The sequence below is a fragment of the Staurois parvus genome, unplaced genomic scaffold (assembly GCF_062004578.1).
Source record: "Staurois parvus isolate SC_StPar_1 unplaced genomic scaffold, SC_StPar_1.0 ptg001985l, whole genome shotgun sequence".
NCBI classification, from domain to species: Eukaryota; Metazoa; Chordata; class Amphibia; order Anura; family Ranidae; genus Staurois; species Staurois parvus.
Window position 1 is genome coordinate 1 of NW_028319781.1, and position 20,614 is coordinate 20,614.

Genomic DNA, 20,614 nt, shown 5'->3' on the forward strand with positions numbered 1-20,614 from the left:
GCACATGGCGCCCCGTATATCACCTCATACCTCGTGCTCATTCGATATTTCTTGCTTAGTATTACAAGTTGAACTCTCCCAGAATTCCCAGGTTAGGATCGGGTCCTGCGCGGCGCGCTCAGGAATGTCACCCATTGTCTGTTACAGAGCGGCAGAAATATGTCACCCGTCCAGTTATTGCCTATACACCTGTATTGTATGGGGCGGCTGTGGGCGGGGCTATTCTTGGCCCCTGGGCGGGGCTATTCTTGGCCCCCAGGGCAGGCCGAGCAAACAGCTTTTATTTCAGATCGTTCCGGTATTCCAAGTATTTGGTGGGAGAAGCCGATTTACTCGTATTACGTCCCGACCTCATCGCCACCGCAATCTTCCTGTATGTGTGACCGGTGTCCTGGATACCGGGGGGGGGGGGGGTGATAATAAAAATGGATGGTACAAGTCTAGGTGGAGTCTCTGCCCCTCCCACAATGGGGAGATTCCTATAGTAGTTTGTGTCTCTGCCCCTCCCACAATGGGGAGATTCCTATAGTAGTTTGTGTCTCTGCCCCTCCCACAATGGGGAGATTTCCTCCCAGTAGTTTGTGTCTCTGCCCCTCCCACAATGGGGAGATTTCCTCCCAGTAGTTTGTGTCTCTGCCCCTCCCACAATGGGGAGATTTCCCCCCCAGTAGTTTGTGTCTCTGCCCCTCCCACAATGTAGTGTCTCTGCCCCTCCCACAATGGGGAGATTTCCTGCAGTAGTTTGTGTCTCTGCCCCTCCCACAATGTAGTTTGTGTCTCTGCCCCTCCCACAATGTAGTTTGTGTCTCTGCCCCTCCCACAATACGATTTCCCCCTAGTAAGTTGTCGCTGCCCCTCCCACAATGGGGAGATTTCCCTGCAGTAGTTTGTGTCTCTGCCCCTCCCACAATGGGGAGATTTCCCCTCCAGTAGTTTGTGTCTCTGCCCCTCCCACAATGTAGTGTCTCTGCCCCTCCCACAATGGGGAGATTTCCTGCAGTAGTTTGTGTCTCTGCCCCTCCCACAATGTAGTTTGTGTCTCTGCCCCTCCCACAATGTAGTTTGTGTCTCTGCCCCTCCCACAATACGATTTCCCCCTAGTAAGTTGTCGCTGCCCCTCCCACAATGCAGTTGGCCAGGACAGGGAAGTCCGGTGGACTTTGACTCCTTGAGATCTGCAGTGATTTGGGTTTCGGGTCAATGACCAGACGTGGAGTTTTGTGGCCCTCGTGGTACGCCGGAGGTTCCGATTTTCACCGTTTTTCTTGTCTTTCTGTTTTTCAGAAGAGTCCATTGAATGGAAAGACGTATTGATGGAGACATGGCTGACCAGCACATGCCAGTGGGTCAGGGGGTCCAAATCCGGTTCATCGATGACTTGAAGGAGAACCACAAGCCGCGGAGGGGACGGTCCAAGCAGGAGTCCTACGGGGTGGCCATCCGCGTCCAGGGGATCGATGGGCAACCTTTCGTGGTGCTGAACAGCGGAGACAAAGCCAAGTCTTCCTACGGCGTGCAGATCAAAACCGACAACAGCTATGGAAACACGTCCCCGAACCCCCCGCCCGACTACCAGGGAATGGCCACCAAGGCCAGTCACACGGTCCGGTCCATCAACTCCGACCTGGACATGCCAGAAAATCCCTACGAGGCGAAGGGCTTCAGACCGGCCGGATCGCAGTACAGCAGCACGTCCGACGAAGAGCAGAACGCCAAGCCTCGCAGTAAGCCCCGGGCCCTGCAGCCTGCGCGGAAGGAGGAGCTTAGGAGATCCCAGTCACATGGCTCCTTACTGGACCATGAATTGGAAGACTCATGCGGCTATGACGGACACTACAGCGAGCGGTCCTCCACCCTGGACACAACGTACTCTCAGTCTTCCAGCAGTCGCGGCAGTCTGAAGAAGCTCGATAATGGCGAATACTCGACCAGAGGCGGGTTCAAACCAGCAACGAGCCAACAGCCTACCTCCTTTTCCAGCAGATCTTCTCAACAGAGGAAGGACGGGCCTTCGCTCTCTTCACCAAAGCTGCCGAGCGAGGACATCGACACCAAACCCCTCTCCTCCGTCGACTCGCTCATCAATAAATTCGACAGCAAGATCCAGGTACGGGGGAGAACGGGGCGCCGTAGTCAGGTTCTGAAAGACGACCGGAAACGGTCGCAGAGCCTGGACGGGCGGAAGTATCACCAAGACATCGCCGATTCTCGGGAGATCCAGACCGTGGAGAGGAAAGTACAGCCGGAGAGTCGGCCGTTCACCAGGCAACCGCCGGAGAGGGAGGGCGTCAACCGGACCCGACTGACCAAAGAGTGGCTGGACCAAACCATGGAGGAACCGGTGACCCAAAGACAGCAGAGGACGGCCCAGGCGGAAATGCAGGTAATTTCCATGTCTTGTGTCTGGGAAGAAAATTCTCCAACCCAGAGGGAGGAAAAACGATCGAAGAAACAAAATTGGGTCGAGTTAAATAAGAGCCACTCTAGATAAACAATCGAAGACTAGAGGTGTTTGGACCCTAAATCTAATCTATCAAAAATTCTCTCTCCGTATTGACTCGAAGGCAGGGGTCTCCAAACGTCTAAGAGGGTCAGTTTGCCATTCTTCAGACTTTAGGCGGGCCAGGATTTACTGGTGTCATTGGGAGGAATAGTGCCCCACCATTGGTGTCAGTGGGAGGATTAGTGCCCCACCGTTGGTGTCAGTGGGAGGATTAGTGCCCCATCGTTGGTGTCAGTGGGAGGATTAGTGCCCCATCGTTGGTGTCAGTGGGAGGATTAGTGCCCCATCGTTGGTGTCAGTGGGAGGATTAGTGCCCCATCGTTGGTGTCAGTGGGAGGATTAGTGCCCCATCGTTGGTGTCAGTGGGAGGATTAGTGCCCCATCGTTGGTGTCAGTGGGGGAAGAATAGTGCCCCATAATGACCCATTGTTGGTGTTAGGGAGGGCAAAAATAATGACCGATTTGTTGGTGTCTGTGAGAGGAATAGTGACCCATAGGTGTCGGGGGGAGGAATGGTGCCCCGTCCATAGGTGTCGGGGGGAGGAATGGTGCCCCGTCCATAGGTGTCGGGGGGAGGAATGGTGCCCCGTCCATAGGTGTCGGGGGGAGGAATGGTGCCCCGTCCATAGGTGTCGGGGGGAGGAATGGTGCCCCGTCCATAGGTGTCGGGGAGGGGAATGGTGCCCCGTCCATAGGTGTCGGGAGGGCTGGAAGAATGGTGCCCCGTCCATAGGGGTCGGGGAGGGGAATGGTGCCCCGTCCATAGGTGTCGGGGGGGGGGGGGGGGGAAATGGTGCCCCGTCCATAGGTGTCGGGGAGGGCTGGAAGAATGGTGCCCCGTCCATAGGTGTCGGGAGGGATCCTAAGGACCAGATAAAGGCAACCAAAGGCTGCATCCAGCCCCTGGACCATAGTTTGAAGACCACTGCTCTAAGAGACCTCCAGATTTTGATATTAGCAGTTACAGGCACCCACCTTCGAACATGATTGGTAGTCAGCTGGGGGTGTTGTATTTGCGCCCACCTCCACCACTACATCACAACTAAGGCACATGATGAGAAGTTGATTTTTGATTGTTGCTGGTTTTTTCCTGATTCTGACTTGGCTGTAACACACTGAAGATGGGGAGTGGCCATCTGTGACTTAAAAATGTATCTATTTCTGATAGAACGGGACCTCTACTCCATGAAAATATCCGGGTTCAACCTGGAGACACTTGGAGTAGTATTCTATTGGCGAGATGGCTCCTAGTAGTTGGTGACATTCAGCTGGACTTGAATGCTGAAGACGTTTTGTAGTTTCTCCAGTTTTGTTTCTAATGAGTGTCAGGAACATCCCCAACATTTTTTACCTCCATGGTAGCACTGACACCTTCATCCAATCACCACTCAACCTGTAGATCAGCATTTCTCAACTTTTTTAAGGTGGATGAACCCTGAAATCGGTTTGTGGTCTCAAGGAACCCCCTACCACTAATGCCTATATCTACCGATCACCGTACATCGGTGTGATGAGGAGCACTCTCCTTGGTGACCATTTGTGGTCACTGGGAACATTTCCTTCAGATGGCTAAAAAGATCAGTGTGGGCAGAAATTGCTCAAGGAACTCTAGAGGTTTCCATACAACCGTGGTGAAGATGTTGGTTGTCCAAGAACAGGATGAGAGCTATAAAAGTTGTGGATCCACCCTGTTCTGTCTATTTATATAATCCCATCCTTGGTGCCAGGAAGTCTGCGTAGGTGTTAATTATTTGGTTCACTTTATTGTTAAAAAGGCATATAAATGTGGACGACAGATTCCATCTGCCCCGGTGATTAGTCGACACGTCTTCAGCCATGTGAATGGGTTCCTGACACCAAGGATGGGATTCTATAATTAGAACAGGGCGGTTCCATAACTCTCATACCTCTCATCCTGTTCTTGGAAATCAGCATCTGCCTTGACACCTTCCATGGTGATTGGATGAAGATGTAAGTGTTGGGGTATCTTCTGGGCTCTCAGAACTGAAGCGCCTTGGAGAAGCTACAAAATGTCAAACCTTACAGAAGAAGTCCGGCTGAAAGTGACTACCAGATATTTTTGGACCATATCAAAAGGCTGCCAGTTGACCCAGAGGACTGGAAAATGGGGATGGATGTACCAAAACAAAAGTATCTAAAAACTTGTACAGATTTATTTATACATTAACTAGTTGCCGACCGCAGATAGCCGAATGACGGCTAAACTGCGGCCGGCCAGTTCTGAGTGGACGTCGTATGACGTCCGCCCAGAACGCGCTCTCCTGCGCGCCCCAGGGGGCGCGCACCCGGTGATCTCCGTGATCGCTGTGTCCTACGGACACAGCTGATCACGTGATGTGGTAAAAGGCCAATCATACCGGCCTTTTACCACGTGATCAGCGGTGTCCAATGACACGCTGATCACAGGGAAATGCAAGTGCCGGTTCTCGGCTGCACTTTCCTCACGCTGTCAGATCGTGAGGAAAGTACTGCCGAGAACCGGCAGTTGTCAGAGCGGGGATCGGCACCGATCATCAGTGCCCTGATGATCGGTGCCCAGCAATGCCACCCGCAAGTTCCACCCACCTGTGCCCAGCAGTGCACCCACCTGTGCCACTCTGCAGTGTCGCACACCTGTGCCCAGAAGTGCCACCCACCTGTGCCCACCCACCAGTGCCACCCACCAGTGCAGCCCAGCAGTGCTGCCAGTCAGTGCCCAGGGGTTGTGCCAGTCAGTGCCGCCAGTCAGTGCCCAGCAGTGATGCCAATCAGTGCCGTCTATCAGTACCCATCATCAGTGTCGCCTATCAGTGCTGCATATTAGTGCCGCCTATACGTGCCACCTCATCAGTGCCGCCTATCAGTGCCCATCAGTGCCGCCTATTAGTGCCCATCAGTGCTGCCTCATCAACGCACATCAGTGAAGGAGAAAAAATACCTGTTTGAAAAATTTTATAATAGAAACAAAGAAACTTTTTTTTTTTTTTTTTTCAAATTTTTTACACTTTTTAAATTTATAGCGCAAAAAGTAAAGCGCCCAGCGGGGAGTAAATACCACCAAAAGAAAGCTCTATTTGTGAGAAAAAAATGATCAAAATTTCATATGGGTACAATGTTGCATGACCGCGCAATTGTCAATCAAAGTGCGGCAGCGCTGAAAGCTGAAAATTGGCCCGGTAAGGAAGGGGGTATAAGTGCCCGGTAGGCAAGTGGTTAAAATACAAGTAAAAGCCACATCTTCTAAAACTTCCATCTCCAGAGAACAATGCATAGCTTATGAAACTTGGTGGATCGACGCGTTTCGCAACTAATTTGCTTCCTCGGGATGCGTTTGCTTGTACCATCTCGGGATATGGCTGACAACAAAAAATCTAAATGGCAGATCACCGAATCCTGGGACAACTAATGGAACAACAAACCAAGAGGGCATCTACGATAACGTCCATCAGAACATCTAAAGGGCATTTGCAGCATCTATCTGGGATGCTTGAATGGCTTCAACCCAAAGTCACCAAAAAAGATCTGGCCGCCTTGCAACCATCAGGACTCCGTTATATGGATGATTCCCAAACATTCCTTTACTGGCATCCCTGCTCACTGGCCTGGGCGCCATTTCTGTCTACATGAGGTTCCTCAATGCCGGTGAGCCAGTAAAGGAATGTTTTTGGTGATCTTCCTTTATAATTGAGTCCTGATGGTAGTAAGGCGGCTGGCTGTTTTTCGGCAAGTTCGGGTTTAAACCATTCGGGCATCCCTGTCTGGCTTTCTTGGTAGACGCTGAGATAGATGCCGAGTATGATATATTTTTAGATGTTCTGCTGGACGTTCTCGTAGATGCTATCAAGAATGCCGGACGGGGATGGTCTAAACATGATTCTGACATAATGATGGTTGCAAGGCAGCTGGCTCTTTTTCTATGGATTATCCCCAAACATTCCTTTTTGGTGGCATCCCCGCTCACCAGCATTGCAGTAGCCTATAACCTCATGTAGACAAAAATGATGCCCAGGCCAGTGAGTGGGGATGCCAGTAAAGTAATGTTTGGAGATGCCCATAAAGGAATGTTTGGGGATTGCCCATATACAGTTGCAAGAAAAAGTATGTGACCCCCTTGGGATTCCGTGGAGTTTTGCATGAATTGGGCATAAAATGTGCTCTGAACGTCATCTAAGTCAGAACAATAGAAGAACACAGTCTGCTGAACATAATACTACACAAACATTAGATGTTGCCATGGTTTAATTGCACATAACATGTAAACATTCACAGTGCAGGGAGGAAAAAGTATGTGAGGCCCTAGCTTAATGACTTCTCCCAGAGCTAATTGGAGCCAAGAGTGAGCCAACCTTGACTCCAATCAGTGTGATGATATTGGATGTGTTGCTGACACCTGTTTTGGGTTTACTGGTTTCAAGAAGCACTGTCTGATGTGAACCATGCCTCGCAGAAAAGAGCTCTCAGAAGACCTACGATCAAGAATTGTTAACTTGCATGAAGCTGGAAAGGGTTACAAAAGTATCTCCTTGAGCCTTGATGTTCATGTGTCCACGGTAAGACAGACTGTCTACAAATGGAGAAAGTTTAGCACTGTTGCTACTCTCCCTAGGCGTGGTCGTCCTGTAAAAATGACTGCAAGAGCACAGCGCAGAATGCTGCATGAGGTAAAGAAGAATCCCAGAGTGTCAGCTAAAGACCTACAGAAATCTCTGGCACATGCTAACATTTTTGTTGACACATCTACAATCAGGAAAACATGAAACAAGAATGGAGTACATGGGAGGACACCACGGAGGAAGCCATTGCTGCCCAAAAAGAAGATTGCAGCACGTTTGAAGTTTGCAAAAGAACACCTGGATGTTCCACAGCACTACTGGCAGAATATACTGTGGACAGATGAAACCAAGATTGAGTTGTTTGGGAAGAACACACAACACTATGTGTGGAGAAAAAAAGGCCCAGCACACCAACATCAAAACCTCATCCCCACTGTGAAACATGGCGGAGGGAGCATCGTGGTTTGGGGCTGCTTTGCTGCCTCAGGGCCTGGACGGATTGTTGTCATTGATGGGAAAATGAATTCCAGAGTTTATCAAGCCATTTTGCAGGAAAACGTACGACAATCTGTCCGCCAACTGAAGCTCCGCAGAGGATGGGTGATGCAACAGGACAATGACCCAAAGCATACAAGTCATTCAACAAAACAATGGCTGCAACAGCACAGAATACGCCTTCTGGAGTGGCCCAGTCAGAGTCCTGACCTCAACCCCATTGAAATGCTGTGGCATGACCTTAAGAGAGCGATTCACACCAGACATCCCAAGAATATTGCTACACTGAAACAGTTTTGTGAAGAGGAGTGGTCCAAAATGACTCCAGATCGTTGTGCAGGTCTGATCTGCAACTACAGGAAACATTTGGTTGAGGTTATTGCTGCCAAAGGAGGGTCAACCAGTTATTAAGTCCAAAGGTTCACATACTTTTTCCTCCCTGCACTGTGAATGTTTACATGTTATGTGCAATTAAACCATGGCAACATCTAATGTTTGTGTAGTATTATGTTCAGCAGACTGTTCTTCTATTGTGACTTAGATGACGTTCAGAGCACATTTTATGCCCAATTCATGCAAAACTCCACGTAATCCCAAGGGGTTCACATACTTTTTCTTGCAACTGTAACTAGTCCTGATGGTTGTAACACGGCTGGTTATTTTTTGGTGAGTTTGGGTTTAGACCGTTCAGGCATCCCTGTCTGGCTTTCTTGATAGACGCTGAGATGGCATCTAGGAGAACGTCCAGCAGAACATCTAAAACTAGCGTACTCAACATCTATCGGGGATGCCTGAAGTGTCTAAACCGATTCTGCCAAAAAAGAACCAGCCAACCTTACAACCATCAGGACTCCATCTTATGGATGATCCCCAAACATTCTTTTTGCTGGCATCCCCGCTCATCCGCATTGCAGTAGCCTATACTGTCATGTAGACCAAAACCGTTCCCAGGCCGGTCAGAAGGGATGCCAGAAAAGGAATCTTTGGGGATTGCCCTTATAACTGAGTCCTGACGGTTGTAAGACTGCTGGTTTGTTTTTTTGGAGGGTTCGGGTTTAGACCATTCAGGCATCCCTATCCCGGCATTCTTGATGGACTCTGAGACTGCCTATTGTAGATGTTCTGCTGGATGCTATCTTGGTTTGTTCCATCATTTTGTCTCCGGATTAGGTGATTTGCCATTTTGATTTTCTACTGTCGGCCATGTCTTGAGAATATACAAGCAAGCTCATCTTGAGGAAGCAAATTAGATGGGAAATGCTTCGGTTCATCAAGTTTCATATACTATGAATCATACTCTGGAGATGGCAATTTTTGAAGATGTGGCTTTTAATTGTATTTTAATATATAAAAAAAAAAGCTGTAAATTCTTTTATTAGATACTTTTGTGCTGACGCATTAAAAGTCCTCATTTTTTCTCTGGGTTGAGTGGAAGCCTTTCAGTATCGTATAAATGTACCTCATGGGATGGCGCCTTAGGTTTTTTGTTTTACAGGGGTTTTCTAGTAAACCATACCACCATATATACCATGACCTGAAGAAATGAGAGCTACAGGGTGTCCTGCCAAGCCACGTTCGACGCGGTTCACTCTAGGACGAAACGCGTTGGCTTGGACAGAGTCGGCTGAGGATGCTATTACTCTAGGATTGACAGCTTGAGTGGAGATCTTAAGCTCTATCTAGGTTTACAGTTAGTTGTCTGCGTTGGAATTCCCTCTCGTTTTCTGCTTATGGTCACCGAAATAGTGAATCTGTCCAGCGGGGGACACCGGTGGCAATAGAAATGTGACGGGGGGGAGGGGGGGTCTACCCTTCTAAAAGAAACATTTTGGCCTTTAGATACCCCTAAAGTGAGAGTCAACTTTTCTATACTATGAGATGTCCAGCTGATGAATTCTCTTTCCTTCAGCAGCTGAAGAGCACCCCTGACCTCCTGAAGGACCAACAAAAAGAGGACAGTGACCCTACCCGGGAAATGATCTACAACATCCTGCGAGATGGGTAACTATGGATGAACTTTTCCCACTTGCCACACTGGTTTGTTTGCCAGAATGAAGAAATTGTTACAAAACAATCACTGACCACCAGAAGAGTACCACTTAAGAGTTCCTCCACCCACAAATATTTCATGGTTAGCTAGATATTGGAGAGTTAGACTGCCTGACCGAATCTGGGTCTGAGGTTACTGTAGTCATTATGAGGTATTCCCCTACCCCTGCTGAATGTCTTATTCTATAGGGATTAGGAGGTTTCTTTGGTCGGAGTGACCAATAAAACAATGCAGTTCTTCTTCTAGACATTTGGGGCACCTTACACCATGAGTGACTTGGTAACAGGGTCTCCAAACTATGGCCCTCCAGTTGCTGAGGGACTGCAAGTCCCATGAGGCCTTGCAAGACTGACAGCCACAGGCAAGACTCGCAGAGGCATGATATGGCTTGTAGTACCTCAACAGCTGGATGACCATAGTTTGGAGACCCTGAGTAATGGTGTAGTCCTTCTAGACATCTGAAGCACCTTACACCATGGGTGGCTTGGAACCTCCAGAGTAGTGGTGCAGTTCTAGGCATTTGGAGCACCTTACACCATGGGTGACAAGGAATCTCTAGAGCAGCGGTGTAGTCCATTTAGACATCTGAAGCTTCTTACACCATGGGTGACTTGGAACCCCTAGAGAAGTGGTTCAGCCCTTCTAGACATTTGAAGAACCTTACCCTATGGGTGACTTTGAATCTCTAGAGCAGTGGTTCCTTCATCTTCAAGTCCCCCAACAGACCATGCAAATTTCCCTTAGATACAATAGCTGCCATAACTACCATGCTATTGAGATTGATTTCAAGAATCTGTGCAAGATGAAGGAAATCTAAGAACATGACCTTTTTGGGTTACTTGAGGACCAACGTTGGGAACCGCTTCCCTAGAAGAACTTTTAGTAGTTGCCTATATATTGGTGTGTAGGTCTAGTTTCCATGGAAAGTCCTGCTTTTGGCTTAATAATGAGTCTCCCCAAAGTTGGTTCAGCTTAACACCCTGAGTGCCACCTGAAAGGCATCTTCAGCCCGGCCAGGGGGATTGTGGTCCGCATATGGTATGTGTGGTTGTTTGTTTTTTGTTTTTTTTTACACCAAGATGTATCCTTTTGTTTCAGATCTAATGAAAGTGAGGTGATGCTGAGGAAAAAGACCGGCCTTCTCCTGGAGAAGTTTCAAGCCTTGCGGGTAAGAATGGTGTTGGGGGGAAGGTAGCCCTAAAATGAACCTGTCATGTCCCTGGTAGAAGTCCCTATTACGGTGTCTTTATGTGGCTGCAAGGCAAGAAATCTCCAGCCAAAGTTGTGGTCTCCGACACCCCTTCTTTCAAAATTCAAGTTCACTAGTGAATTGCGACCACATGGAGACACCGCAAGAGGCCTTCTACCAGAGAACTTCTTTGTGTATATTAGGATGTGTATGATAAAACATATTTTCCATGAACCCCTCTAACGACCTTAATGGTCTTCTGAGATAAAATGTCTATCCCAGGTCTGTAATAGAGGTAAATGTTATGTCTCTGCAGACCTCTCCTGGAGAAGACAGCAGGACTTTGGTCAACCAGAAGAAGGAACTGGAGAAGAAGGTTTCTCAGCTCCAACAACAGCTGGAGGATGAGATAAAGGTGAGACCAGGATGTTGCCCCTGCACTTCTTCTTTATTTTCTAAATTTTTGTTTCCTGACTGGATCCTGACCCCCTGTCGGTGCTTTGCAGCAAAGGATGAAGCAGGAGATTTCACGGGATCGTCCCACAGCCTCTGTGCAGAGACTGGAAATCCAGTTGGAGGAGAGCGTGGAGGAATGTAAGAAGCTGAAAGAGTTGTTGGAGAAGAAGAAAAGTGAGCTGAGCTCTATGAACCAAGAGTAAGTCCATTGCTGTCCCTCAACCCTCTTCTGTCCACAGATGCTTCTGCTCCTCCTTTAAAGGAAAGTCCAGCCAAAAAGTGAAAGCAGTTTCAGTAAACTTTAATGCTCTCCAGGAAATTGACCCCGTTTTACCATAATCCGAGGTCAGTGTAATCCTCTACAGAACAAGAACACACAGATCTAAAGAGAGCACTGTGTGTGCTTCCATCAGCTTGGCTGGTGTGCTCCCGGGGGTTGGGGGCGGTTGTGCTCCCGGGGGTTGGGGGCGGTTGTGCTCCCGGGGGTTGGGGGCAGTTGGGCCCATTCTATAATAATCCAAGGTCAGTGTAATCCTCTACAGAACAAGAACACACAGATCTAAAGAGCACTGTATGTGCTTCCATCAGCTTGGCTGGTGTGCTCCTGGGGGTTGAGGGCGGTCGTGCTCCCGGGGGTTGGGGGCGGTCGTGCTCCTGGGGGTTGGGGGCGGTTGTGCTCCTGGGGGTTGGGGGCGGTTGTGCTCCCGGGGGTTGGGGGCGGTTGTGCTCCCGGGGGTTGGGGGCGGTTGTGCTCCCGGGGGTTGGGGGCGGTTGTGCTCCCGGGGGTTGGGGGCGGTTGTGCTCCCGGGGGTTGGGGGCGGTTGTGCTCCCGGGGGTTGGGGGCGGTTGTGCTCCCGGGGGTTGGGGGCGGTTGTGCTCCCGGGGGTTGGGGGCGGTTGTGCTCCCGGGGGTTGGGGGCGGTTGTGCTCCCGGGGGTTGGGGGCGGTTGTGCTCCCGGGGGTTGGGGGCGGTTGTGCTCCCGGGGGTTGGGGGCGGTTGTGCTCCCGGGGGTTGGGGGCGGTTGTGCTCCCGGGGGTTGGGGGCGGTTGGGCTCCCGGGGGTTGGGGGCGGTTGGGCTCCCGGGGGTTGGGGGCGGTTGTGCTCCCGGGGGTTGGGGGCGGTTGTGCTCCCGGGGGTTGGGGGCGGTTGGGCTCCCGGGGGTTGGGGGCGGTTGGGCTCCCGGGGGTTGGGGGCGGTTGGGCTCCCGGGGGTTGGGGGCGGTCGGGCTCCCGGGGGTTGGGGGCGGTCGGGCTCCCGGGGGTTGGGGGCGGTCGTGCTCCCGGGGGTTGGGGGCGGTCGTGCTCCCGGGGGTTGGGGGCGGTCGTGCTCCCGGGGGTTGGGGGCGGTCGTGCTCCCGGGGGTTGGGGGCGGTCGTGCTCCCGGGGGTTGGGGGCGGTTGGGCCCATTTTATAATAATCCAAGGTCAGTGTAATCCTCTACAGAACAAGAACACACAGATCTAAAGAGAGCACTGGATGTGTACTTCCATCAGCCTGGCTGGTGCTTCCCAGGATTGCGGTCCCTTGTGCTTCCCAGGATTGCGGTCCCTTGTGCTTCCCAGGATTGCGGGCCCTTGTGCTTCCCAGGATTGCGGGCAGATACACTCCAGGATCGATTGTGCTCCAGGACTGCAGGCGGGTGCGCTCCAGGACCACTAGATCACAGGAGGGGCAGGGAGTCTGGTTGAAAAGCTTTAACTGCTCATCAGCCAGGCTATTCAAGTTTTTAATTCACAACTTTGGACCTTTAACTGGTAATAAGTGCCATTCCTGTCCCAAAGCCACTCGTCACACCCAACTATCTTTTTATTCTAAAATCTGGTTGAAAAAAATGAAACTGATTGTACAGCAGAAGAGATTTTGTTCTATTGGCTTTTTTTTTTTTTTTCCCTTTATTAATGGCGGCGGCGTTGTATGTAGAGGAGATCTATTCGGCCAATAATGGAGCTTTAATATTCTCTAATGTGCTGAGTCATTTCCAGGTCATTATACGATTATTCAGGTATTTAGCAGTTCCAAGGTGATCTTCATGTCAGTGACAGAAGTCCATTATAAATATGCCCGTGTCCAGACAGGCCGAGGGTGCAGCTCCGTGTCATTGACAAGTCCATTATAAATATGCCAAGTTAATTTGTAGCCGGCAATATACCTCCAGATCCCTTTTATCTGACGCCCTGGATCTGACTGAAGGACGCCGACAGAGAATACAAGAAAGAACTGATTCTTTCTCCTAGCGGGTGTCGGACATGCTGTATAGACAGTGAAGGAAATGCGTATTTGCTCCCCTGATGTTGAATGTTCACCCCTCACACAGAAACGATCGGTCTAACAATGGAATGTTCGCCCCTCACACAGAAGCGATCGGTCTAACAATGGAATGTTCGCCCCTCACACAGAAGCGATCGGTCTAACAATGGAATGTTCGCCCCTCACACAGAAACGATCGGTCTAACAATGGAATGTTCGCCCCTCACACAGAAACGATCGGTCTAACAATGGAATGTTCGGTGTAACACTGAGAGACAGAATACAACAACAAATTCAGCAGAAATGCGTCTAACAAATGATGACCGATCTGCATGTTCATGAGGGAAAGAAGGATTTGATCCCCTATCATTCAGCAGGATTTCTGGCTCCCAGGTGTCTCATACAGGTAACAAGCTGAGATTAGAAGCAGTCTCTTAAAGGGAGTGCTGCTAATCTCATTGTGTTACCTGTATAACAGACACCTGTCCACAGGAGCCATCAAACCATCAGATTCCAAACTCTCCACCATGGCAAAGACCAAAGAGCTGTCCAAGGATGTCAGGGACAAGATGGTAGACCTACACAAGGCTGGACTGGGCTACCAAACTATGGCCAAGCAGCTTGGTGAGAAGGTGACAACAGTTGGTGCAATCATTCACAAATGGAAGAAACACAAAACAAGTGTCAGTCTCCCTAGGTCTGGTGCACCATGCAAGATCTCACCTCGTGGAGTGTCAATGATCATGAGAACAGTGAGGAATCATCCCAGAACTACACGTGAGGATCTTGTCAATGATCTCCAGGCAGCTGGGACCACAGTCACCAAGAAAACAATTGGTAACACACTACGCCGACAAGGACTGAAATCCTGCAGTGCCCGCACGGTCCCTCTGCTCAAGAAAGCCCATGTCCAGGCCCGTCTGAAGTCTGCCACTGAACATCTGAATGATGCAGAGGAGGACTGGTGGGAAGTGTTGTGGTCAGAGGAGACCAAAATCCAGCTCTTTGGCATCAACTCAACTCGCCGTGTTTGGAGGAGGAGGAATGCTGCCAAGAACACCATCCCAACTGTGAAACATGATGGTGGAAACATTCTGCTTTGGGGGTGTTTTTCTGCTAAGGGGACAGGACATCTGCGCCGCATCAAAGGGATGATGGACGGGCAATGTACCATCAAATCTTGGGAGAGAACCTTCTTCCCTCAGCCACGGCATTGAAAATGGGTGGTGGATGGGTGTTCCAGCATGACAATGACCCAAAACACACGGCCAAGGCAACAAAGGAGCGGCTCAAGAAGAAGCACATTAAGGTCCCGGAGTGGCCTAGCCAGTGTCCAGACCTTCATCCGATGGAAAATCTGTGGAGGGGGCTGAAAGTTCGAGTTGCCAAACGTCAGCCACCAAACCTTAATGACTTGGAGAGGATCTGCCAAGAGGAGTGGGCCAAAATCCCTCCTGAGATGTGTGCGAAGCTGGGGGCCAACTCCAGGAAACGTCTGACCTCTGTGATGGCCAACAAGGGATTTGCCACCAAGTACTAAGTCATGTTTTGTGAAGGGGATCAAATCCTTCTTTCCCTCATGAACATGCAGATCAGTCATCATTTGTTAGACGCATTTCTGCTGAATTTGTTGTTGTATTCTGTCTCTCAGTGTTACACCAAACATTCCATTGTTAGACCGATCGTTTCTGTGTGAGGGACGAACATTCCATTGTTAGACCGATCGTTTCTGTGTGAGGGACGAACATTCCATTGTTAGACCGATCGTTTCTGTGTGAGGGGCGAACATTCCATTGTTAGACCGATCGTTTCTGTGTGAGGGGCGAACATTCAGCATCACGCGGGGAGCTAATACGCATTTCCTTCACTGTACTGTCAGCTATAGATATATGTATTAGTTGGGATATAGCGACACCTGTAGGCACAGCAGAAGTACTGCAGGCAGTGTCCCTGCCATTGCAGAAATACACCTTATGGCCATATGACGTTACCCATAATGACACCTACCTATGCTGCCAAAAGTATGTGAATCCCTCCAAATGGTTCAGGTGTTCACAGTGAAGGGTCCTGATAATACTCCATCACACAAAGGCACTGTAGACATTTTGTGCTCTTCCAGTTTTCTGCTAACCGTTTGAAGACCCTTTTCTGTTCCCCCTGCATGACTGTACCCTGTGTACAAAGCCAGCTCCTTAAAGGTATGGTTTGACCAGTTTTGATTTGGAGAAACAAGTGTCCTGTACAGAGCCCTGACTTCATCCCTACTTTTTGGCAAATCTTTGATATGAGGTCTTCTCACCCAACATCCAAACCTGCCCTTAACCCAATGGAACACCTTTTGGTTTGAGGTTGTCTCATCCAACATCAGTCCCTGCCCTTAACCCTACGGAACACCTTTTTTTTAGTATGAAGTCTTCTCATCCCAAAGGTGTTCAGTAGGCTTGAGATCATGGAGGAGCTTGAGAGTCCTGCATAGAGCCCTGACTTCATCCCTACTTTTTGGCAGACCTTTGATATGAGATCTTCTCACCCAACATCAGTACCTGCCCTTACCCCTTAAGAACACCTTTTTGGTATGAGGTCTTCTCACCCAACGTGGGTACTTGCCCTTAACCCTACGGATCACCTTTATGATATGAGGTCTTCTCATCCAAAAGGTGTTCAGTCGGCTTGATTTCATGGAGGAACTTGAGTCCTTCACAGAGCACTGACTTCATCCCTACTTTTTGGCAGACCTATTGATATGAGGTCTTCTCACTCAACAACATCAGTACCCGCCCTTACCCCTAAAGAACACCTTTTTGGTATGAGGTCTTCTAACCCAACATAGGTACCTGCCCTTAACCCTACGGAACACCTCTTTGGCATGAGTTCTTCTCAGCCAACATCCAGTACCTACCCTTAAACCTACAGAACACTTTTTTTTTGTTTAGTTATGAGGTCTTCTCACCCAACATCAGTACCTGTCCTTAAACCAGTGTTTCTCAATTCCAGTCCTCATGGACCCCCAACAGGTCATGTTTTCAGGATTTCCATTATTTTGCACAGGTGATTTGATCAGTTTCACTGCCTTAGTAATTACCACAGCTGTTTCATCTGAGGGAAATCCTGAAAACATGACCTGTTGGGGGTCCATGAGGACTGGAGTTGAGAAACACTGCCTTAAACCTACAAAACACTTTTTGGTATGAGGTCTTCTCATCCCAAAGGTGTTCAGTAGTCTTGAGGTCATGGAGGAACTTCGAGTCCTGCACAGAGCCCTGGTCTCAACCCTAATGACCACTTTTTGGGATGAATTGGAACACCAAATGTAAGTCAGGTCTTCTGTGTACAATCCCAGTTCCATACGGCCATTGTTTAACCAGTTTGATATGGAGGCACTCCGAGTATCCAGCACAGAGCACTGACTTCATCCCTACTGAATACCCTTGGGATGAATTGGATGGCTGATGAGCCGGTCTTCTCATCCAACATCCATACCAGACCTCACAAATGGGCACAAATTCCCACAGGCGCCCTCCAAAATCTTGTGGAAAGTCTTCCCAGAAGAGTGGAGGATGTTATGACCACAATAGTGATGGGAGGCACTCCATCTAAAAGGTCATGGGAAGAAGGGGCAACTCTATATAAATGGCCATGACTCTGGAATAGAATGTCCAACAAGCTCATGTAGGTGCAATGGTCAGATGTTTACAGACTCTTGCCAGTACACACACCATTGTTCCTCTTCTGAAAGTTCTACTTTCATGGCTGTGTCTGGCTTTGGTGTTCCTGACTGGCAGACACAGAACAAGCATGCAAAATATTCAAAGAAGGGTCCGTAAAACGCATGAGAATTTATCTCAGTGACTGTAGATTTGAGTGGCAGAGAAATCAGCAAATTGTACATATCAGATTACATGACCCATTGTCGGAATGCGAAGGGGCGATGGAGTTCTGGGGTTCCAAGAGGCCTCCTTCGTCAGGGTTGAGGCCTGGTATGATTGTCTCACCACACAGCTGGGTGGATGGCCCAACATGCTCATTGACGTTTTGTGTTCTCTTGAACAGGTTGATAGAAGTTCGGATGAGCAAAGAACAGGTGGAAACTAAAATGAGGTCCCTGGAGGTGAAGCTGCAGGACACCAAGGAAGAGGTGACCAGGCAGCGGACTCAGGGGGTGTCTGCAGACAAGAGCGCCCTGTTGAAGGTAAGCTTTGACCCTTGCTATCAAGGTCCCCGACTTCCGGGCAAGCTACTCCCCCCTGAGAGCTAGCTTGGCGCTGCAGCTTGCTTTAGCTACTGTCCCTAGTGCCTGTTTTACATAATTGGGTAAAACAGAGCTCAAGCCTCTTCTTCTTCAACCTTCTGGCCAATATCTGGTGTTGAGCTGACATGCTGTCCTCGGTGCAACTGATTCCCCCCCTAGAAATATTTTTTTTCCTTGTCAGGGACAGATAAATGTCTGCCCGGGGTAATATCTCAAGATTTGTACAAGGAGAAAGTGCCAAGACCTGACGGTTCAAATAAAGTTTGTACACAGTAGTCCTAAAAAAAACTGCAGTGTGCTTTCGGGGGTTCCAAGAGGCCTCCTCCATCAGGGCAGAACCCTAGTGTGGTTATCCCATCCTACAACAGGCCAGTAGAACAACCCAGCTGGTGACGTGGTGTCCCTCCCTTTAGTAAAAGGTCACCTACCCCCATACCGCTTCCCACCGCACTCCCTCCATCCTTCAGGAGCTTCAAGAGATGCAAGAAGAGCTGGATGACGTTCTGCAGATCCGCTACAAGCAGGAGGAGCTGCTGAGGATGAAGGATCGCGAACTGACCGCCCTAAAGGGGGCGCTGAAAGACGAGGTGGCCAATCATGACAAGGAGATGGATCAAGTGCGTCAGCAGTACCAGAAGGACTTGCAGCAGCTGAGGAAAAACATGGACAACGTGTCCCAGGTATCGGAGGGAGAACGTTAGAACTTTAGAGTCTGCTTGGGTTGTGCGTCCGCCATCCTACGCCGCTACGTCTGTGGTGCATGCTTCGCTGCTTGGTCTGTCTGTCCGTCCTGCGTCATGTCCTCCATGCTTTTGTCCATTGCCTGTACTTGTGACCTCACCTGTTTGTCCTGCAGCCTTTGTTCATTTCTTGCCGGTATGGCCTCCCATGTTCGGTGGTTGGTATTTCGTTATCTGACCCGTTTTTACCTCTTCCCGTCCGGCCCATGTAGATAAACGGCCAGACGGGGGCGCTGCCGATGCTGGAGGATGTCTCAAAACATCCCCCTGCATCCATTGCCTGTGTGTGCTCCCTGGGAGCGCGCTGCACCGTGATCGGTGCCCCTACAAGTAGTACCATGGTGACACTCTACTGCTAGGGTGACAGTATGTTTAAAAAAAAAACAATATAAAAATGTAAAAAGAAAAAAGTAAAATTTTTGGTTATAAACTAATTTGGGTTTTTTTTTAATTTTTTACTAAAAAGATAAATGAATACATTTTGCCCAAGATTTATGAAGAGATTATTTATTTGCAAAATTTTTATAAGAAAAAAAAATAAATATATATATATATATATATATATATATATATATATATATATATATATAAATATAATTTTTTTTTTTTCAAAATATTTGAACGTTTTCATTCATATAGCATAAAAATGCCCAGTGGTGAATAAATACCACCAAAATAAAGGTTTTAGCTGTCTCCAAAAAAATGAAAAAAAAATTAATATGGGTACAGTGTTGCATGACCGCACAATTGCCATTCAAAGTGTGAAAGCTGAAAATTTGCCTGGGCTGGAAGGGGGTAAAAGTGTTCAGACTTGAAGTGGTTAATCACTTGGAGGCCAGGCCTTTTCTGACACTTCTCTCCTACATGAAGAAAAATCTTTTTTTTTTTTTTTTTTTTTTTTTTTTTTCTATAAAATTTACGCAGGACTCCCAAACATGATATTTTTCTTTTTAGCAGAGACCCTGGAGAATAAAATGACGTTCGTTGCAATGTTTTTATATCACGCGGTATTAGTGCAGAGGTTTTCCAAACACCATTTATTTTTATTTATTTTTTATACACTGTCCTTCCTTCTTCATTCTTCCTTCCTCTTTCTTCCTTCCTTCCTTCCTTCCTTCCTTTCTTCCTTCTTCTCCTTCCTTCCTTCTTCTCCTTCCTTCCTTCTTCTCCTTCCTTCCTTCCTTCTTCTCCTTCCTTCCTTCTTCTCCTTCCTTCCTTCCTTCTTCTCCTTCCTTCCTTCCTTCTTCTCCTTCCTTCCTTCCTTCTTCTCCTTCCTTCCTTCCTTCTTCTCCTTCCTTCCTTCCTTCTTCTCCTTCCTTCCTTCCTTCTTCTCCTTCCTTCCTTCCTTCTTCTCCTTCCTTCCTTCCTTCTTCTCCTTCCTTCCTTCCTTCCTTCTTCTCCTTCCCTCCTTCCTTCCTTCTTCTCCTTCCTTCTCCTTCTTCTCCTTCTTCTCCTTCCTTCCTTCTCCTTCTTCTCCTTCCTTCCTTCTCCTTCTTCTCCTTCCTTTCCTTCTTCTCCTTCCTTTCCTTCCTTTCCTTCTTCTCCTTCCTTTCCTTCCTTCCTTCTTCTCCTTCCTTTCCTTCCTTCCTTCTTCTCCTTCCTTTCCTTCCTTCCTTCTTCTCCTTCCTTTCCTTCCTTCCTTCTTCTCCTTCCTTTCCTTCCTTCCTTCTTCTCCTTCCTTTCCTTCCTTCCTTCTTCTCCTTCCTTCCTCCTCCTCCTCCTCCTTTTATATAATCACTTTTTTTTTTTTTATTCCTGTCACAAGAAATGTAAACATCCTTTTTTGATAGCAGTATAACATGACAGGTGCTCTTTATGGAGACATATGGGGTCTATAAGACCCCCAGATCACTCCTCTACCCTGGAAAGCCTGAGCGCAAACAGGAAAAAAACCCCCAAAAACCGTCGATCTCATGCTTTCCAGAAAAACAAAATCGTAGTGTTTTTTTTACATTTGCCCTGACCGGAAGTGACAAAATGCTTAGGAATGATTGGGGACATTACGGTCCCTGGTCACCTCTGTTCTAGGCTGACGCAACCACCGGATTAGATCCCCGGCTCCCTGGTGGGATATGAGAGCCTGGAAAACAAGGATGGGGGGGGTGAACTCGCCCACTGCTTGTAAAAGTGATC

At 48.7% G+C, this 20,614-nt stretch overlaps 1 protein-coding gene across 1 annotated transcript in view; it reads left to right on the top strand.

Moving 5' to 3' along the window:
* The first annotated feature begins 1,262 nt into the window (after positions 1 to 1,262).
* CGN (cingulin) overlaps positions 1,263 to 20,614 on the top strand; it is a 35,403-nt gene continuing 16,051 nt past the window's right edge. Inside the window, exons 1-7 of the mRNA XM_089664679.1 lie at positions 1,263 to 2,383; positions 9,461 to 9,552; positions 10,700 to 10,769; positions 11,107 to 11,205; positions 11,297 to 11,445; positions 17,543 to 17,681; positions 18,209 to 18,421. Coding sequence (XP_089520805.1) covers positions 1,298 to 2,383; positions 9,461 to 9,552; positions 10,700 to 10,769; positions 11,107 to 11,205; positions 11,297 to 11,445; positions 17,543 to 17,681; positions 18,209 to 18,421 — 1,848 coding nt within the window. The 5' untranslated portion in view covers positions 1,263 to 1,297. The remainder of the gene's footprint in view (positions 2,384 to 9,460; positions 9,553 to 10,699; positions 10,770 to 11,106; positions 11,206 to 11,296; positions 11,446 to 17,542; positions 17,682 to 18,208; positions 18,422 to 20,614) is intronic.